Source organism: Callospermophilus lateralis, chromosome 15 (genome assembly GCF_048772815.1).
Source record: "Callospermophilus lateralis isolate mCalLat2 chromosome 15, mCalLat2.hap1, whole genome shotgun sequence".
NCBI classification, from domain to species: Eukaryota; Metazoa; Chordata; class Mammalia; order Rodentia; family Sciuridae; genus Callospermophilus; species Callospermophilus lateralis.
Genome location: NC_135319.1, coordinates 34,334,180 through 34,354,101, shown reverse-complemented (window position 1 = coordinate 34,354,101; position 19,922 = coordinate 34,334,180). Strand labels below are relative to the sequence as shown.

Here is a 19,922-nt window from a genome sequence, read left to right as displayed (position 1 = left end):
TAGAATTCCTCATGTTTTGCCTGTATCTCACTAATTGATTTTACTACATTCTCAAGTCTGATATTTACTGTTACCTATTTCAACAGCCTTGTATTTCATTTATATATGGCCATGCCTTGTCATTACCTACACAACCTTATCTACTACTATTAGTTCATGTAGATGCATTATCTTCTTTAACATGGATCAAATATTTTTTTAAGTTTTCTCTCCTATTACTTTTTATAGCATATCTACTGAAGTGGAAGGCCTTTTCCCCATGTCCTTCTGTAATTGCTTATTCTTCCCTATGCTTCAGTGTTTTTAATATTGAATGGCCTTTATTTGCTCCATCTGTATAAAACAGGACACGTTCTGGCCATGGACTGAAGTATATTATAAATGTTTGGTTAATTCTGGGTTCTGTCAGAGACTAATGTAGGACTCTTTGATACCGTCCCAGGAAACCACCCAGTTCCAGAGCAGACAAGTAAAGTTAATCAATATGTATGGGTGGAGAGAACCTCTGAGGGTGAGCTAAGGACAGTAGTCAGTCACGTCACCAGTACAAATGATATACCAATATTTGTTCACTCTTAGGAGCAGCATCCTCTCAACCCAACCCTCCGGCATTGTGTCTCCACAGGATGGGTCACTTCTATCTCCATGTCAAAACTAAAAGGGCCTGGTTGAGCAGGCTGGGGGAAGCAAAAACAGAACAAAAGAGTGCTTTCCCTGCTCAGTTCTCTGTACCTGTCCCTCCTTATCTAAGGAGAAGGTGTTGGGATTAATCCATGCTAATGGCAGCAAACCACTTTCTCAGTGGCTTTCACTAACCCCACAGCCTCCCTTTTCCACCCACCCCTGGTCAGTCCAGCTCACATGTGCATCTGTGGGCACCCATGGTGAAGAACATGCTGCTTACTGCCCAGACCAGTTCTTTTCCCTATGAAAATGGGAAGTCTGCTGGGATCCAGTGACTTCCTCACTTAGTTCTATAGCAGTCATTTTTGTTTCCAATTTCAGGTGAATGGTTACTTCTTATCCTTGGTTTCTGATCTCTTGTGGAGTCTGCTAACTATAGATGAAGGCTAATTTCAGTGTGATGCTGGTGGAGAGGGGTCCAAGCCATCTGGCTTTCTTTATCTTGCCTTGAAGCCCAGCTGACTGCATTTTATGGCCTGGTCCTTTCCTATCAGTTATAAATCATTCTCCATATGGAGTTTGTTCATGCCCTTCCCTTTTCTCTTCTCCAGTCAAGTAGTGACTCACAAAACAAGGATTGGGAATCCACTGAACTAGGATATTAAATGAGAACTTTATGATACCCTTATATGTAAATATTATTAAGATTCATAAATTGGTTCTAGGCAGTAGAGCACAATAAACAAATTCTTTGATGTTTCTAAACCAAATCAGGCCCTCAACTCCTCCTGCCTGCACTTACTGGAGTCTCCCTTGCCCCCTGGCTTCCCATTTTCCCATTTGGTGATGGGCCTGGTCCTTGGTCTCTATTGGTTCCCATGGTTACTGATACTCTTCCTGCTGGGGAGAAATGGTTGGTGTGATGCCATCTGTCAAAGGCTGCACTCATGACGGGCCACACAGATGTCCCTCAAGGTGTTCTTCTCACCAACTGCAGGCTTAGCCACATGCTGCTGCTTTCAAGGCCATGGGCTTAATGATCAGTCACCAAAGATAGTCCACATGCAAGTTTTCTGCCAGCCCCTGATAAAAAGTTTCTTCAGGAAGGTTGAAATGGCCATCTTTTGTAATCCGTTCAATAAGCGTTTATTGAAAGCTGTGTATGGACAAGGCACCGTGAAAATATTCTAGGATTTAAATGCAAATATGTTTCTGTTGTCAAAAATGTGTAATTGTGGTCAGGTGGAATACATATAAACATAATGATTTGTCTTATAAATCAGAATTTTGATTTATTGTCCTAGAAGACAATATAAATGGAGAATGTTTTAAATGCATCTTCCTTCAAAATGCAATTTGAATCTGTCTACTTCAATCTATCTCTGCTGCTTCCTCCATGGTCAAAGCCACAATCGTATCTCTTCTGGAAAACTTAGCAGCTTCCTAACTGGTCCATCTGCCCTTGCTCATTCCCTTCCACAACCTGTTCTTTACATAGCAGTCTCAGTGATATAGGCAATGTTTTTATAACACAAATTCAGAACCTGTCAGTCCTCTGCTTAAATACTTCAGCGTCTTCTCACTGCGTCAGAATAAAATCCAAACTCTTGACTAGGGCGTAAGAGGTCATGTGCCTATACCTGCCTTTCTGACTTTGCCTCTCACCAGCTCCCCTTCTAGATGCTGCTGACCTGTTGTTCTTCCCTCCTCATCACTGGGCCCTTCTCATTCTTTGGAGAGCATGAACATGGGGCCGCCTGATGGACAGCTCCTGTGTCTGCAGGACTCCCATGCTTTTCTGTCATCACACCATTCTGTTCTTCTTCAAGGAACTTATCAAATTGGTGATTACGTCTTTGCCCACATGTTTAGTTGTGACCCTCCCGCTGACTCTGAGGTCCACAAGGGCAAGACCCACACCGCACTTGTGTGTCCTGTACATGATAATCAAGTCCTGGCACTCAATAGGTTTTCAACATATGTGTTCTTTGATTAAGTCTGCCTGAGTCTCAAAAGTGGAACACAATTTCAGCAAGTGGGTGATGACGTGAGAAAGGTGCATGAGCAGGAGTCATGGCAGAATCTAAGTTGTTGTACAGATCACATGGCATATCTGTAGATGTAAGTAGAGCAGTGTGTCTAGAATGTAGCACACACTGACTTAAGATGACTTCAAAATCCACCCTGGAATTTTTATGTCTCTCTTCAGTTTGCAGTCTTGTTCTTTATTTTTTTCAATTAGGGCAGTGTTTATTAAGGGTGGTAGATGGAGAAGCAAGTTATTTCTGTTCCTGGCTCACCTCCCCCACTGACCTTGAGTCCTAAAAAAATTGGAGTGCATGACCTTGTATGGGTTCCATTATCACAGGGCTCTGGAGTGGGTCATGAATAGATGTATAAAAACAGTGCTTCTGTGTTATCAAAAAGCAGCTCTGTATTATTTATATCACTGGACTTCTATGCGGTATCCTTTCTGTTACTTAATCTCTTTCCTTTTTTAAATCAAAACATGCAGTTGAAAAAAAAAATATTGTTAATTGAAATGATGGGTTCTGTTGACTTAAGGGATGGAAGGCAATTCTATCCTGGAGACCTGTTTCCATGAAGTTTTGATTTGGGGAAGTCTGGCCAAGCCCTTGCTGTCTCTTTCTCAGCTCTGGACCCATTCTCCATTCCAGCTGAGATGTTTATTTTATGTATAAAACAGCTCCCGCCTGCCTGTGACTGGTGATTAAGAGCTCAGGATAATGAAATCTGCACAGTTGAAACTTGGCTGTTGGCTGAGTTATTATGCAACTCAACCTTTCCCTTTTGTTTCTGTCAATAATATAAAATTCTCAGTTTTTTTTTTTTCAGAACTAACTCTTCACATACTCTACAATTTTTCCCATAGGTATGAGTTTAATGACCAAGCTAAATTATTTCTAAAAGCTCAGATTATATGCTTTTCGAAGGAACAACCAAAAAAACATGAGTGGCTATGCAACAGCATCATTCGTACTGTCTATAAAGAGCTCAGTGGAGCTGAGAGTACAAAGGCACCTTCATGGGCCTTAGATTTCTGCTTTAAGTGGAGTTCTCACTATGCTTTGATCAAAATAGCAGATAATATGAGATACAGCAGAAATGATTGTAAAGAGTGGCATACTCCAGCCATGTGTGATAGAGAACAATTATAAGACCCCCAGTGAGGAGTCTTAGACAAATAATTGGCCTTCCCTACCCACCCTCCCTAATTTCTGAATTTCTGGTACTAGAGGAGACGAGCATTCTCACCTGAATTTGGTTAGTGGCCTTACACTAAAGTGGGCCTTTTGGGAACAAGCAGTCACAACTTGAGCTTCATTAGCCCCAATTCCCTGCATATTGGATTATGGGGCCTGCACTCTAAAAATCATGCAGCTGTAGTGGGAGTGAGGGAGTGGATATGCCCAGCACTTCCTGGAAGCCTGTTTCATAAGAGAAGGCTCATACACCGTAAAGGCTGTCACCTCAAAGATTGAAGCGGGAGTAGAATACCTCCACAGGAAGGAAAATGATTTGAAGGAGACAGAGCAGCTAAGGAAACGTTTGTATGTATCAGTGTTTTGCCCACAGTTGGCCCTAGGGAGAGAGTCACAGTTAAAGTAGGTGACCTTGGATCCGAGAGAATAATCAAGGAAGGCTCTGTAGAAGAGGGGGATTCTATACACACAAGTTCCAAGCACTTTAGCCCAGTCTCATTTTCCAGAAACTTGATGTCATTAAATTCATGAGATGGCATTTGAAAGGAATAACCAGTCAATTGGAAGATAAAATGTTTAGTCCATTGGGAGCAAGGGCAGTTAGGAAAACTTTTTTAGCAGTGATGATGTCCGAGTGATGTTTTAAGGAGTTAACAGAATTTGCCAGCAAACGTGCAATGGAGGAGGATTAGTAAGAGGAAAGCTCAGTATCTTTGTGCAAAGGTACTGAGGTAACAAACATCAGAATTTGAAGAAGTCACATTGTGTGGCTCAAGCATTCTATATTAATTTCCTATTGCTACCATAAATTTTCAAAAACACAGTGACATAAAATAATACAAATTGATTAACTTACAGTTCTGGAGACAACGGGTCTAAAATGGGTCTCACTGGGCTTAAATCAAATCCTTGGCAGGCTACATTCCTTCTGGAGACTCATTCTCCTTGCCGTCTCTAACTTCTACAGGTTGCCTGCATTCCTTGGTTTGTGGCCCTTTCCTTCCTCTTCAGAGTCAGCAGTAAAGCATCTTTTAAACTAATCTCCTGCCTCCCTCGTCCACATTTAAAGGACCCTTGTGATTACATTGGGCCAAAATAATAATCCAGGATAATCACCTTATGTTAAGATCAGCTGAGAGTAATCTTAATTCCTTCTGCAACCCTTCCTAATTCCCCCGTGCTGTGGAAAAGAACACACACCCAGGGGCCAGGGATTAGAACAAGGGCACCAGAGTCTGTGCTTCTGCCTACCACGCTGGCAGTGCAAGAACATTGACAGTGACAGCAAAGAGAAGAGTTTCTCATGACCCATCAACCCTGGGTGGAAAAGATCATCCACCCAAGAAGGGCCTGTCATCCAATATTGGGTTTTTTTGTTTTGTTTTGTTTTTTAATGGAGAAGTCAAAGTTCTGGAGATTTTCCTAAGGTTTAATGGCCATGTTTCTGTTAACTATTGCTACGTAACTAACCACCCCCAAAACTTGGTATCTTAGAATAACAGTGATTTATTTCTCAAGATTGTGTGGTTCGTGGGAATCTGGGCCATTCCCTTGCTCGTTACCCCTGGGCTCATTCACTAGCTACATTCAACTGGATGGTCAGCAAGAATAGAAAATCCAGAACGACCTTACGTCGTCTGACACTGTGTGACAGCCATCAGCAGGGCTGCCGTGGTTGTTTCCAGTGTGAGTTCTCATCCTCTGTGAGGTTAGGCCAACTTCCTTGCCTGGTGGCCTCAGGGCAGGGTTCCAACAGCAAAAAGGTGGGGACTGCAGGGCCTCTAGGGCCTGGACTCTGGAACTCACACAGCATCACCTCCACCACATCCTTCTGGACCAAGCAGTCAACAGGTCAGAGCAAATTCAAGAGAAAGGGAAATAGATTGTGTCTCTGAGGGAGTCGCTACAGTAGCCTTATTTCATGTGGCACAAGTGATGAAGATAGGAATTTTTGTTCTGAGAGTGGGATTCTGTAATTTTATATTCCACAGAGATAATGTCTCTGAATGACAGCAGTAGCCAACACATGGCCCAAAGGTTTGATATCTCGGAACTGAAGAAGTAGAGAAATTGTGAGGCTAGGGTATGGGGTGCCTCATCCTGTGTTGGCAGTAAGAATGCAGTTGGTGGTGAATGAGGAGGAGCAGCCCGTAGTCCAGGAGATGTCAGTAACAAGAGCAGGGAAGGTATGGGATAATCAAACTGATGATGTGATCCTGTTGCCATGATGGCATGGCCACACCTGTCTAGTCAGCCTGGTGGATGGTGACCTCCCAGAACCACCTTACCAGGCCTTTCGCTCCCCAGCCTCCTTTGACTTGTTTACGTGCCAATTTTTCCATCATCTGACCATTTGACTTTCAGACAGTGTGCAGATAGATTCTTCATGCTGAATGTTAACTCTTAGCATCCACATCCTGAAATGAAGTTCAGGTTGGTTTTTTGTCAGATGACAAAGCTGCCATTGTGAAAGGCTACCAGTGATGGTTCTTTGGAACTTTCTATCTTTCCTGTCTCCTCAGGTACATGTCTAAAGGTAGAAGGTATCCACACAAATCAGTAGGATTTGTGGTGGTGAAATTTATTAACTGTGTTAAATGTACAATATTTATTGCTCTCATTCTAGGTAAATAAAAATCAGAAAGCAGATAGTCATTATCCAGATGGTCCTAAGAGCTCACTCAACCATAAGAGTGTTAGAGATGAATAAATTAGAGCCCAAAACAAGAGGAGAAGGATAAAATTGCATATTTTTATAATTACTACCATAATTTAAAGTTTATTTATTTACATGAAACAAATAAATGAAGATTTACAACAATACAAAGTGTAGAATGAGTTTGCCTCCTTGGCTGTGATTTCACATCCTTTAAATGCTTTTAAGATTTCTACCCCAAGTAAAATATTTTCAGGATTTGGAAATTCAGCAATGCTTCTTAGAAATTCTGTATCTGCATTCCACATCTAAGAACATTCAATCTTGCCCTGCCTTTCATTCCTCGCTCCACGCCACCCCCATGCAGAGGGTTCAGCACCTTTGGACTCATTTTGGTCATGAGCAGATTGCTAGGAATGAGAAGACCCTTGGATGTTATTCTCACCTTTGACACAGAAATTCTTTAAAGGAGTACATGAAATCTGTCTAACCATAAGTAAAGTAATGAGGGTCTTTGTAAGTATAGCCTTAATATAAACTTGAAGGACTTGTGTCCCTCTCAAAGTGGTCTGCTGTAAAAGCTACACAACTTTTCTACACCATTGCTTTGGTGATTCGAATCACTTGGAGTTTCTCTTTGGGGGCTGCTGTCAGAGCTCGTGTGCAAGTTCACAAGAAGACCAATACTATATTTCAGTGTCCTATCTCAATTTTTATTTAATCCAGACATTCCTTCAAATTTTGTAGATTGGCCATCTTTGATGTTTATCTATCTAAAAAAAAAAGTCAAATTCATGTTCAAAAGACTAAATTGTGGTGGTACTTAGGGCATTGAAAGTAATATACCTTTGGCTTCAAAGCTGTGAGGCTCCAGATGAAACCGTTGTACTGATCCTAGCTACCCCATGGTAATATCACCAGAAACTTGTCAAAGAGCATTAAAAAGTGTTATCATTTTAGTTCTGCAATCTAGAAATGCCCCATGAGAATATTTTAATCTATTTTCCACCTCTTTCATCTTTGGTTTACTGTGACCTCCTCCCAGTCTCCCCCTCCCCACCCAAAACTTTTTGTGTCTTCCTTGCCTAAGGTCAACTATTCTGCATATTGTGTTTTTTTTCTTTGATTTTGTTCTTGAATGAGCTGTTCTAAAACTTATCCTTTTTATAGATCTTTGTCATTATTAAGTGTATGAATTTGCATCTCATTCTGGCTTCCCACCTGGCTCAAATTTGTTGTCTTCTAAAGGCGTGTATCTTCAACATCATGATTATGAATTTTTATTTTGCCAAATACCACACCAAGAACTTAAAGCATAAGTTTTCTTCATCCCCCACAATACTTTAGGAGATGGATATTATTATAATCTTCATTTAGCAGATGGAGAGGCAGAAGGCCAGATGTACAAACAACTTGCCCAAAGTCAATTGGCTAGAAGTGGGATAGCAAGGATTCAAACTCATGTTCATCTGAATCAGGGTTGCTCAACCTTAGCACTGTGACACTTGGGCTTGGGTAGGTTGTAGAGTCTGTTCTGTGCAATGAAGTATGTTAAGCAGCAGCATCTTTGGCTGGTACCCTCTAGAAACCTGTAGCTTTTAACCTCACCTTCTGATTGTAAAAACCATAAATGTCCCCAGACTTTGTATCCCCTGGGGGGAGTATCTGACAAACACTGGTCTAATGCCAAAATTCATGCTTTGGACACTTTATACCATTAGGGAATGAAAAAAAAAACACTGTTTTAAGGCAAAATGTTAAAAAGACCAATTTTAGAAGTCATTATATCTGGCTGATTTGTCAGAATTGGAGATTTTTTTTAAAGATTCTGCTCACCCAAGATGTTGAGAATACACATTGCTAGGTAAGGCACAGGTGTCTATTATAAAAGCCTCTTCATGGTATGATATATGATATGTCAAGATCAATGTAATGTTTTGAACAACTAATAAATTTCTGATGTTTAAAAAAAAAAAGCCTCTTCATGGCATAGGAACCACAGAGCAAATCCTAGCCTAACCACTCATCTGTTCCTGAACCCACTCCTGCCAAGTTCTCCAGCCTCAGGCTTAACACCTCTTGTGATGGTGTTACTGTCGGCAATTCCATATCCTCACTTCCTGAGACTATTTCATCTTCTTACAGCCCTAACTGTGAAAAAGTATTCTTCTCAATATCTTCCTTACATTTCTCCACCTATACCCATATCATCCAAATTAATCATTCTCAAATCAATCAAGTTAAAGCCTTATTGAGTCTCAATTATGTGTTAGGCTCTCCTCGAACAGTTTCTTTACCAGGGCTGGTAAAATAATCACCAGCTCTTTAAGAATGACCACTTAACCAGTTTTCTCAGTTTAATAATAGACTTCCTCAAAAGGACAACTACAGCTCATTAAAATAAAATCTTCGGAGGTTGGTCTCCTACCCAGCTGCTGCCGGTAGGGAGGCTGCTCTGGGTTCGTGGAAGGCCCTGACCCTGGGGAAGCCGAGTTGCAGCAGCGTTTCCTCTTCCTCTTTTTTTTTTTAATATTTATTTTTTAGTTTTAGGTGAACACAATATCGTTATTTTACATTTATGTGGTGCTGAGGATTGAGCCCAGAGCCTCATGCATGGGGGGCAAGCACTCTACCACAGAGCCACAACCCCAACAGCTCCTCTTCCTCTTGACCTCTCACCCAGCAATCCTCTTTAGACCTCCTTTGGTAGTTTCAGGAAGATTCCAAAGTGACTCATCTTTTACCATGTGCTCTAGATTTCTTGATGAAAATACAGAGGGGAAGGTAATTTTGTTGCTGTTGTTGCTTTTTTGGTGGGCCACCTTGAGAATATCATTACTTATTTGATTAATATAAATAAATATAAGTTAATTTGCTTGATACCTCAGAATTCAGACTCTTCTTTAAAGTTAGGCAGTTTTTCAATCTGCGCTTTTGATTTTCTTCTACGTTACCATAGTAATGATGAACTTAAAGAAACCTGCTTCTCAAAAATGTTGGATAACTGGAAGATTGTGGTAGAGCAGACACCAGGATCTCCAAAGTACCTTAGGCTCCAGCATCAAAGGTTAGCCTGCAGGTGACCAATCTCACCAGCCAGTCACCATGAGCAGCTAGTGAGCTATAAATGTGTGCCAGCTGTCCTGACAGTGCCTGGATGGATCTGCAGTAGGCAGGTTATGTTTAGAGAAAACCAAGGAGAAAATAACATGTTAACCAGAATAAACTGTTTAGGGTCAAAATAGCAGTCTGGTGTTTTTGTTCTTGTGTGAGATATAAAAAGAAAACTTGAGTTTCAGTCCGGCTTAGTATGAACTTCCAAACATCTTGCCTGTGCTTGTGTACGTGCAAGGACGTGGCTAGACAGAGGCAAAGCTGTTCTTAACTCTAGTGTCTGGGACTGCTCTGGAAAGCCTTGGAGTCTTCAATGTAGTTTCACTCTCTTCTTGTAGAGTTTCATAAATGGACACTGACATGGACTACGAAAGACCCAACGTGGAAACCATCAAGTGTGTGGTGGTGGGCGACAATGCCGTGGGGAAGACACGCCTGATCTGTGCCAGAGCGTGTAATACCACGCTCACACAGTATCAGCTGCTGGCCACCCACGTGCCTACCGTGTGGGCCATTGACCAGTACCGTGTCTGCCAGGAGGTAAGGTGCACGGTGTCTTTAGGATCCTTAGGCCATCATGGCTGTTTGCCAGTCAGATTAAAACTAGTGGAGGAGGGTGGGTAAACTGCACATTCAAAACAAAACTACCTTTTTAGTGCCACAAGAGAGAACAGAAGCAAAGGGCACACTTGGGAGTATGGCCATGGTAACCTGAATGGGGGTGAGTCATGTGATTCCAGGACATGAGTTAGGAGCTGGCTTAAGTCCCAGTAGATGAAATAAGGAAACTAAATGCAAGTGGGTTTAGGGGCCCTGAGAAGTGTCAAATTGGACCCCCTCCTCTGGGGGAGTGTGTGATTAACACTGAGCACATGGACTCTGTCTCTCTTTCCTGCAGGTCTTGGAACGTTCCCGAGATGTTGTTGATGAAGTGAGCGTTTCTCTCAGGCTTTGGGATACTTTTGGTGATCATCACAAGGACAGGCGATTTGCATATGGCAGGTAAAACAAGACTAGTGCAGTGTGGTTGAGCTTGAGTAAAATTACCTTTTGAGACCCGGTAGCTAGTTCATATGTTAACAAAAACCACATCATAATGGCCTTTTGAAATATCTTGGATTCTTGTGCTGAAGAAGGGGGAAAAAAATGGTCTTTTTTTTTTCTCTGATATCAAGAAAAACAGAATTTGTTTTGCCACTCAGGAAATTCCAGGTTAAAACAACCAGGGCTAGTTGACCTGGAAGGTTTACTAGATGAGGATTCTGTCTTATCCTCCAGCCTTGGGCTACTTTGATGGCTGTTTTTCTGAGTGACACTTCATTTGACGTCTGTGAAAGTGTTTCAAGCTATTTTAGCACTTGGCTACTCTACTTCAGAAGGTCTCTGTGGTCTTTTCATGACCATATTAGCAGAGTCTGATGTTATTTGCTTTGGGCTTTGTGTTATCTGAAAAGTCTCTTTATTTTTATTTGAAGGTCATTTTTTAAAAGAAAGGAAAATATCTCTGAAGTCCTTCGCAAGGCATGTTTCCAAAATGAACTGAAACACTAATGTCTATTTTTCTTTAAAAAAAAAATGGAGAAGGAAAAATCCAGTAAAGGAAAGATTAATCTAGGACACTGACATGGATAGGAACATAGTCAAATGCCTTAAAATATTTAGCAATTTCTGTCTGTTACCATAACTTGAAATATCTCACTGTGAATGGATCATAGCTATTAAAATGCAGATAAGGTAGAGATTTTTTTTTTTACTCCTTAATTATGAAAAAAAAAACAAACAAACAGGGGTGGGGTTGGTACTGAAGATGGAACCCAGGGCCCTGCACATGCCAGACAGGTACTCTTATCACTGAGCTACATCCCCAACCCTCCTTAATTGTAAATCAACACATTGCATTTTAAGCTTAGAATTTAGGTGTCACATCTTAGTTGTCTCTTCTTAACATCAAACACCATGTTACTTCACAGAATTCCAAGCATGTGTATTGCACCTTGGTGATGACATAAACCTTTGGAAAAGTTTCTCTATTTCTTCAATCCAGTAACTCTCTGAAAAAAATATATATATATTGGTTTTTTCAAAGTGGCCTAAAATACTGAGTAAAGGGGATTGCCCTACTCCTGAGAAGTAACTCACACACTGAAAAAAACCTGTGATTTAGAACAGTTTATTCAAGGGGACTCAGAATGGGACACGTGGAAGTAAAACATGGTTTTAATGTTCCCTTTATAATAAGGATTTTTAACCTTAATATCCAGCATTATAGATCCTTTTCTTCTCTTTGAATGTTCTGTTTTTTTTTTTTTCTTTCTTTCTTTCCTTATTCTCATAATGTTCTTGATGGTTATCTTAGTTGACAGTTCAGGTTTTTATTTTCCTGCATATAAAAAAAATAAAATAAATGAAGCTGCTTATAAATATTGTGTGGTCAGGTTTGTCATATCTGCAGTTCTAAGAAAGCATGATCTTAAAATGATGTTTTTAAGCAAAGTAAGGATAAGTAAGGTAGATGTCTAAGGATTTTTGGTAACTCCATTTCTATAAAGGTGTCATGCAAAGATTGGCCTGAAGATGAGCCTACTGGGATATTTAGTTTTAGACTCTTAGCAATCATTTCAACAGATCAGGGTTTATAGCCACTTGAAATTTTTGCACTCGAAACAATGAATTTCAGTGTGGCCTTGTCGTGTAAAACTTGTTTTGTGATGGAAGGGCTGTTCCACTTCCCATGAGACTCCAGCTTAGGATTTGTTTAATGGCGCTCTGGCCCTCACAGCTCTACACTGGGCCCCGTCCAGCTCCTGGACATAGCCGGAGTCATTTTACAGCATGTCATGCCTGTGTTTCTTCACTCCCAATGAAAACAAGCTGCTCTTTCCTGTGGCTCCATCAGTTCAAGGTACATTGTTCTGCTCCCTTGTCTGTAAGGTTTGGTTCCATTAACTGTAACCCATTCCCCCTTTGATAAAGACAGGAAGTATTCCTGGAGCCAAGTCTGCTTCTCTGAGTGGCCCAAGGGGCTTCAGGAAACATCCCCATGTGTGTTTCTGGCCACGTTCTACTTGGGGCCTCATTTTGTGTGCTTGTTTGTACCTTGTATTGCCTCTGTCCTTGCTGACTCTCCACTGCCTCTAGGTATCCGGCCATGGACCCCAGTCCTAGTAAAGAACAAAAGCCAGAACTCCACTGCCAGACTCCATCATCTTTCTGTACATTCTAAATGGTAATACCACATTAAGGTAGCACCCAGAAGTTACATTTTATGGAAAAATCTGGTAGCATAAGTTTCTTTTATTCAGTATAGAGCTTTGACCAGTTCTTTTGATTGCTGTGAGAGAGCTGATGTTTAATTTGCAAACCTGTCTTTGGACTAACATTTTGACTCTACTTGGTTTGAATTACAAGTCAATGGGATGAGCAGCAGACATAAATTTGGAGGCATATATGTGGAATATATTCCAAGATATTTAGAACCTTTTTAAAATAATTAGATTCTTGTGATAACAGTGAGAAAAACCAGATTCATCCCATGATGCCCCAGGCCTTGCCCTCAGTTTCCTCTACTTCTTAGTTTAAAGGAAATTAGCTTGTTGCCCTTCATACATTCTTTGGCATAGACAGGTTCTGGTTTTCTGAGTGGTCAAGGGGTGTCAGTAGCAGGCAGTCTGCCAACCTGAATTCACAGTTTTCCAAGTCTGAAAACTGGCTAACTGTAACCAGAATATCATTGCTATCTTCTTTATTTAAAGGCAACCATTCAACTCATTTTTTAAGCCAATTAAAATAATAGCTCCAATTTATCGAAAGCCTACAATGTGCCAGCCAACATATTAGGAGCTTTGCCAACATTAGTTTAGTTATTCCTTTCAGGAAACCTAGGAGGCAGAGATTATTTCCATGCTACAAAGAAGTAAAGGGTTGAGACCTTTCACTGATGTAACCTAACCAGTGATGAGTCTCAGAGGCAGATTCACACCCAGCTCTTGCTGACTCCTGACTCCCACTCTTTTCACTGTGCCAAGCTACCTTGCACCTTCCAGAGGATGAAGCTGGAAACTATGCCACCTTGGTAATCTGGGTTTCCATTGGCTCTTCCATATTTGTGCAGAGGCTCAGAACTGGAAGAGACTCCAGAAGCCCATTTAGTTGACCCTTTTCCTTGAGGAAGGGAAGCTGGGAATTAGCACTGAAGGGAGTCCTTCCATTGGAGGGAGAAGGAAGTCAGCAGGGTAGCATCAGCACCCTGACTCTTCACAGATCCAAAATCTGGCAGGCCCTCTCTTCTCAGGAGTGGATGGCCCCAACTCTCTTATAACCTTTCTTCCTACCACCCACTTTCTATCCACTTTCAGATGAACTTTTGAAGTTCTTTTCTGGATCTTTTGAAATGTCAAGAACAAGACTGAACATAGTAACCATGACTGTGATCAACTGCTCTTTGTTGACAAAGAAGGGGCCTCTTCTTAAAGAAATATCTCTCAAATGTTTTCCCTGGAACTCTTCTAAGAATGAAAGGTTCACACTTTGGTACCTGGCACCAAAAAGATAGACAAACAGGATGGGCTCAGCCTCCAGCAGGACATCTGGGCTGCTCAGATACTCTCTTTTAGTCACACCAGATATAAATAATTATGGGTTTGTTTGTTTGTTTATTGTTGTTTGTTTGTTTTCTGTCTCCTCTCTTTGACAAAAACTTCTGCCCCTGATCTGTGTCAGGGCCAGATAACCTTCAGACACTTAATAATTAACTGATGGTGCTGAAGGTGATAACTAAAATTTAATCAAGGACCCCATGAGTCAGTTCTGTGCCAGGCGATTACTCTACATATCCTGTCCCACTTCATTCTCATTGTGACCCTGCAAAATGGGCTTATTTCACAGCTGAGGAAACAGGTACAGAAATGGCCACAAGGACAGAATGGAGCTGAACTTTCCACTTGGGTCTGACTCCAAAGCCTATATCCTCCTCTGCTTACCATGCTGTGTGGCTGATGAGATTGACAGATGACAAGTTTACTTTAAATTTCCTCCTGGTACAGTCTAAGTCTTCTGTCCTATGTGGACCCTGAAAGATCTACATTCACCATCTCTCTCCAGCTGTTATTCCAGCACATCTCTTAAATTTTTGAAGCCACAGCAAATAACCTGATTCTTTACATGCATTCATAAGTGGCTAAATATTAGTCCTTTCACTTTCAGTAAAGAACATACATCAAAGCAAACTTTTCCAGAGTGAGTTGGAATCTTGGGTCATTTTTTGGCATGTTTCCCCCAAAACATTTAACTTAAAGATTCAGGACCAATTCACTTGCCCTTACCCCCGTAGTTTCCTAGCATATTTTAAGTCTGGCTGGAACCCATTTATTATATAGTTTATCTTACACTGATTTTTCTCAACTATTGTAAGCTCCTATGAGAAGTGCAGTACATGTTTCAAATGATAACATTAATCAGCACTGTGGTTTCTGTGTGTCTGTTTAGATAAGATGGGTTTGGTTTCATGTTGAAGGCCCATGTAATCAGATAGGGTATGAACACACCCCATTTTGAATGCTTAATTGAGAACCTTTAAAAAAGTTGAGGTGTTTAATGCATCTAGAGTATTGTAAGTTAGCTGTTATTGTCCATAACACATTCTAAATGCTGGGCCAGAAGTAATCTAGATTATTCTAATGATTATTTTAGGAAATATATCAAGTGGAAGTGGACCAGGGCCAGGACTAGGCAAGGCCAATGAGTCTCTCACCACAGGCTTAAAAATGTAAATAATAATAATTTTAAAAAACAGGATCATTATTAGTATTTGTTTTTCCCTTTTGCCTTGGGCTCCATGTGGTAATGTTTCTTATCCTGACTTTATCTATAATGTTGATACATTTTGAATTGTGGCTTTTTTGTCATGATATTTATGTTTTAAAAATAGTATTCATCTGGATTACTGAGCTTTTCTTGTATTTGCACCTGAGGCAAGTGTTTTGCCTTTGTCCCCCAGTCGTGGTCCTGATGCTGGGCTTTATAATTGGATAGCAAGGTAGCAAAGAGAAGAAATCTAGTAATGCATATACTTAATGGAAAAAGTAATACAGACCACACTTTTCAGTGTGTTAGTACGAACAGGTCTAGGAAAGTTATTAGAGCTTATGTCCTAAAGGCATTGAGTCTTGTGTGCTACTGTAACAAGAAGAACTAAAGTTGCTCAGGTTATAGAAAAAAGTGAAAAGATATAAGAGCAGTTATTTAGATCAAGAGATAGGAATAGTGGTTCCCTATGAGGTTATTCTAAAATTGTTAGTTTTCATACTTGAGTGCACCTAAGCATAGCAGTTATTCTGAAGTAAGAGTTCTGCAAAGAAGTAAAGCAGCCAATTTTAGCCAGCACCTGAATGATTATGAAGTATGTGGTCCTCCAGCCACATTTTGGTGAACACTGTCATGGAATTATCATGATGCTCCTTACCAAACCTCAACCAAAAGGGAGGCTTCCTTGTAGTGTAAGAAGCAAGCAAAAAAGAATACAGACTGTGTAATTCCATTTCTATAAAAATCTAGAAAATACAGCCTAATCTAGTAACAGATGTAGATCACTGGTTGCCCAGAGAAGATGATGGAATGGAAGGATGAATTACCAAGGGACATGAGGAAGCTTGGGGGATGATGGAAATGTTTGTTATCTTGATTGAGATGATGGTTTCAGAGGAATACATATGTCAAAACTAATCAAATTAAAAAACACTAAACATGCATAGTTGAAAGTTATATCTAAATAAAGGTTTTAAGATGAGAAATATCTCTATAACAATATAACCTATGATATTTGAAAATGTTTGCATGGTAGACTGCTATATGTTTTAATTATTTATGGAACCTTACATTAATTCTCATTAAAAATATAAATCATTTCTTTGAACTTATGGGGAAAATAATGGAAACAGATCCTTAATGGTTGAGTATAGGAAATGGAATATTATAATTGTCAAAGAAAATGATAGGACATTATCATCTTGTTACACAAAATTACACTATTTCCCGTCTCCCAGGAATAAAGCCCTGAGCTCAGTGGGCCCACTCTCTGACCACATAGGTTGTTTCTTTGCCAGTGATTGTGTTTGTATCTTTTCCTCAGAAGATTCTTTTTACCTAATACCCTGTGGTAGCCAAACAAAGAACACCCAATTCTGTGGAAGTTTTGTTTCTCCGTCAGATAATAGCAATATTAGGTTTCATAGCCGAGTCAGTCTAGAGCTAGGGAATGTGATGGTAACCCCCAATATGTGCAAATAGAGTGTGCATTTCCTACCTGGCCATTCCAGCTGGGAATTGAATGCAGGGTTGAATGATCAGGTATGATCTCTCACTTGGAGCAGTCGGAACACCGTGCTGTGGGACTCCACTTTTGCTTGTCTCTCTGGATCAGGTTCCATTCTCCCTTTCCAGCCTCATGTCTTGGGTAGACACAACAAAACATTTATAGGCCCAAGTCCTCTGAAGCCTTTAAACCCCCAAGGATGCATTATATCCACCTAGAAATTATACCCCATCCCAACCATTTTTTTAAGCCAACTAATTACTAATGATATTCACAGAATTAGAGCAAGTGTCACATTCTCCCAGACATTCTTTCTGAACTCTCCTTACTCTCCCTCTCACCTTTAGAATGCAGGTGAAGTGTCTGTCCTACATGCTGCCATAGAATATCTTGGCAAAGCCTACACTGTGTCAAAATTGACTCCTTCTTTTTCTCTCCCCTTCCCTTTATTCTCTTGTTCCTAGTATGCTAGGACAGAGATTTTTGTCTTTCTACTCCATGTCCCAGTGCCCAGGTCTGGTACGTAGAAGTTTAATAAGTGTTAATTGAGTGAGTGAACGTGTTTATTGATTGATCTCTCATACATGCCAAGATCTTCTAAGAAAATATTCTTATCAAATACTCCAAATTATTTTTACTATATTAAAGTTTATATGTACAGATGTACAGTAAGAATCACAAGGAATGTACCAACCTGAGATGATGAAGATGGAAAGCCCTGGTACTTGGCTTTACCATAAAGAATTAGCATATGGAAGATGAGATGTGAGGCCAGTGGAAAAAGGAAACAGACTCAAGCCATGTCCTCAAAACATCCTCCCCCCAAGTTTTTTGGATTTGTAATTTGTGTGTAATGCCTTATTTGAATGACTATTCTTAAACAAAATTACTTGTATTAATATTAATGCACTTCCAATTATAGGTTGTTTCTTCTCTGAAGATCATTCTAAGATCTTTTTAAGAATAATTTTTAAATAATTATGTGTATATAGTATTTCACTTGCCCAAAGAAGAGCATTAAGTATAATAACTGCAGGTAAATTATTATCATTATATACTTACCCAGAACAAACAAAAATGCTTAGACTAAATGCATATAAATAATTCAAAATATCAAATTTGTGGTGGAAATGTATGGGTTCCATGCTGAATCACTCAAGCATGAGATTCCAGTCAACCAAATCATCCCATAGAAAATCTCTATATTCCATGCCCTGTGCCGCTCTCTGCCTACTATCCCACACTGTCCTTTCTGCTCTGAAGTGGAACACTTGTATTGTAGCCAGAGGAAAACATCAAAAGACCTGGGATCCCTGTTCCTGACCCAGCCCTGTCCCCAGGATGAAACTGTCCTGGAAAGCAAGAATGCCAAATGAAATAGCAACAAGTCTCAGTGGCTAGGCTCACTTGTGTTCCAAAATGAAGGATTCTGGCTGCTGCCCAGACATGGGTCACGTGGATGGGAAAGATGGTCCTTTGTGGCTCAGCCAGAAAAGAATTGATTGACCCAAAAGAGAGGGGGTCACAAAAGTATAAATAATGAGGTTACCAAGATGGGCAAAGAGAATAAGGATCAAGTTCATTGTTGAACAAGCTGATGTCTTGTGTGTGCATTCCTTTCACTTTTTTCCTTTTCTTAATAACTGCAGGTTTGACAAGTTGGGTCAAATTTAGTGAGATGTGGTGACTTTTCATTGTGAAAACAGAGAAAGCCTCAGTTTGTGATGTTCTGTACTGGAACTTTCCGATGAAGAAATATATGGCACCACACACAGTTTTCTCTTTTAAATTGGGGGGGGGGGTGCAAAAAGAAAGTGCTGAGTAATTCTTCAGTCTTCAGTGGGTAATTCTGTTGCCTGTCTTTCAGCAATTCCATAACAATAACTAGTACTTAGTTGTTTTATAGAACATTCTCACAGATATTTTTCTTAGTGAATCCTAGCAACAATCCTTTCAGTGATTGCTAATGTTAGATACTCATTAGATTTCCAAAATTATCCCACTACTTTACTCTCCCCCAGGCCTGCCTCTGCCCTCAACCTACAGGGCGCATAGTCAGAAGGACGAAATTCCGGATTTCAGGAAGATGAAGCTAATCAGTGAATTCACTCTTCAGTTTATCACGTTCCTTACCTTTGGTGACTTTTGTTTTGTTGTGTATGCTTTTAAAAAGCAAGATGGTCTGTGGAATAGAAGAATTCCTTAAGCCATAATTCTCCTGTAACTAGAATTAAACCCAAAAGTAACCTGCCCATTTATTTACCCTTCCTTTGCTTCTGAAGATAATTTAATTCCTGCAAGGATAAATTCATTGTTATCCTGGTATTATGGAAATATCCAATTAGATGGGGTAAATGGATTTTTTAGATAAATTCAAGTAATTTTTTAAAACATATTTACTGGCTAACCTCAGCTATGTACCAGAGATATTATGTGATGATCTTTTAGCAGTAATAGTCTGAAGAAATATAATGGCTCACATTCTATTTTATTCTTTATTAAAACTCCAACTGGTACCCTGCCTGACTTGTGTTAAGCCTAAATTCATTTCTTCTAGAGCTTAAACCTGCCGACTTACTTATGTCTGCAGCTTTTACCCTCAAATATCTATAAGACCTTTATATTTAATAAACATTAATCAAGAAACCCTTTGGTACAAACACTGTCTTGTGCACAGTGGGAGAAAAATGGATACGAAAAGGACAAAATTCTTTAAAATGAAGTCGAAGTGAAATGAGGTAGATAGTAAATTTAAAAATATATATATTACAATTCATTGTTAAATAATGTTAAACTAAAAGATGTCACTTTCAGGAACTGGCAAGAAAGAAATGCTCCCACCAAAAGCCTTAGATCATCCGTGACTCCACAAGTCATGTCTTGTGTCCCATCCCTCAGCAAGTCCTGTGACTCTGTCTTTAGTACACAGAATACGGTCACTTAAAAGCCTGTTCTGTACCCCCTCTCAGGCCAAGCAGAGTCACCATCACCTCTC

At 40.1% G+C, this 19,922-nt stretch overlaps 1 protein-coding gene across 5 annotated transcripts in view; it reads left to right on the top strand.

Moving 5' to 3' along the window:
• Positions 1-19,922, top strand: part of Rhobtb1 (Rho related BTB domain containing 1) — a 72,570-nt gene that overhangs the window by 21,961 nt on the left and 30,687 nt on the right. For 4 of the 5 annotated variants that reach the window (XM_076834694.1, XM_076834696.1, XM_076834695.1 and 1 more), the window contains 2 exons: positions 9,957-10,158; positions 10,517-10,620. In XM_076834694.1, coding sequence (XP_076690809.1) covers positions 9,967-10,158; positions 10,517-10,620 — 296 coding nt within the window. In that variant the 5' untranslated portion in view covers positions 9,957-9,966. Of the gene's footprint in view, positions 1-9,956; positions 10,159-10,516; positions 10,621-19,922 lie in introns of those variants that run through there. The other variant, XM_076834697.1, reaches the window with a different exon arrangement.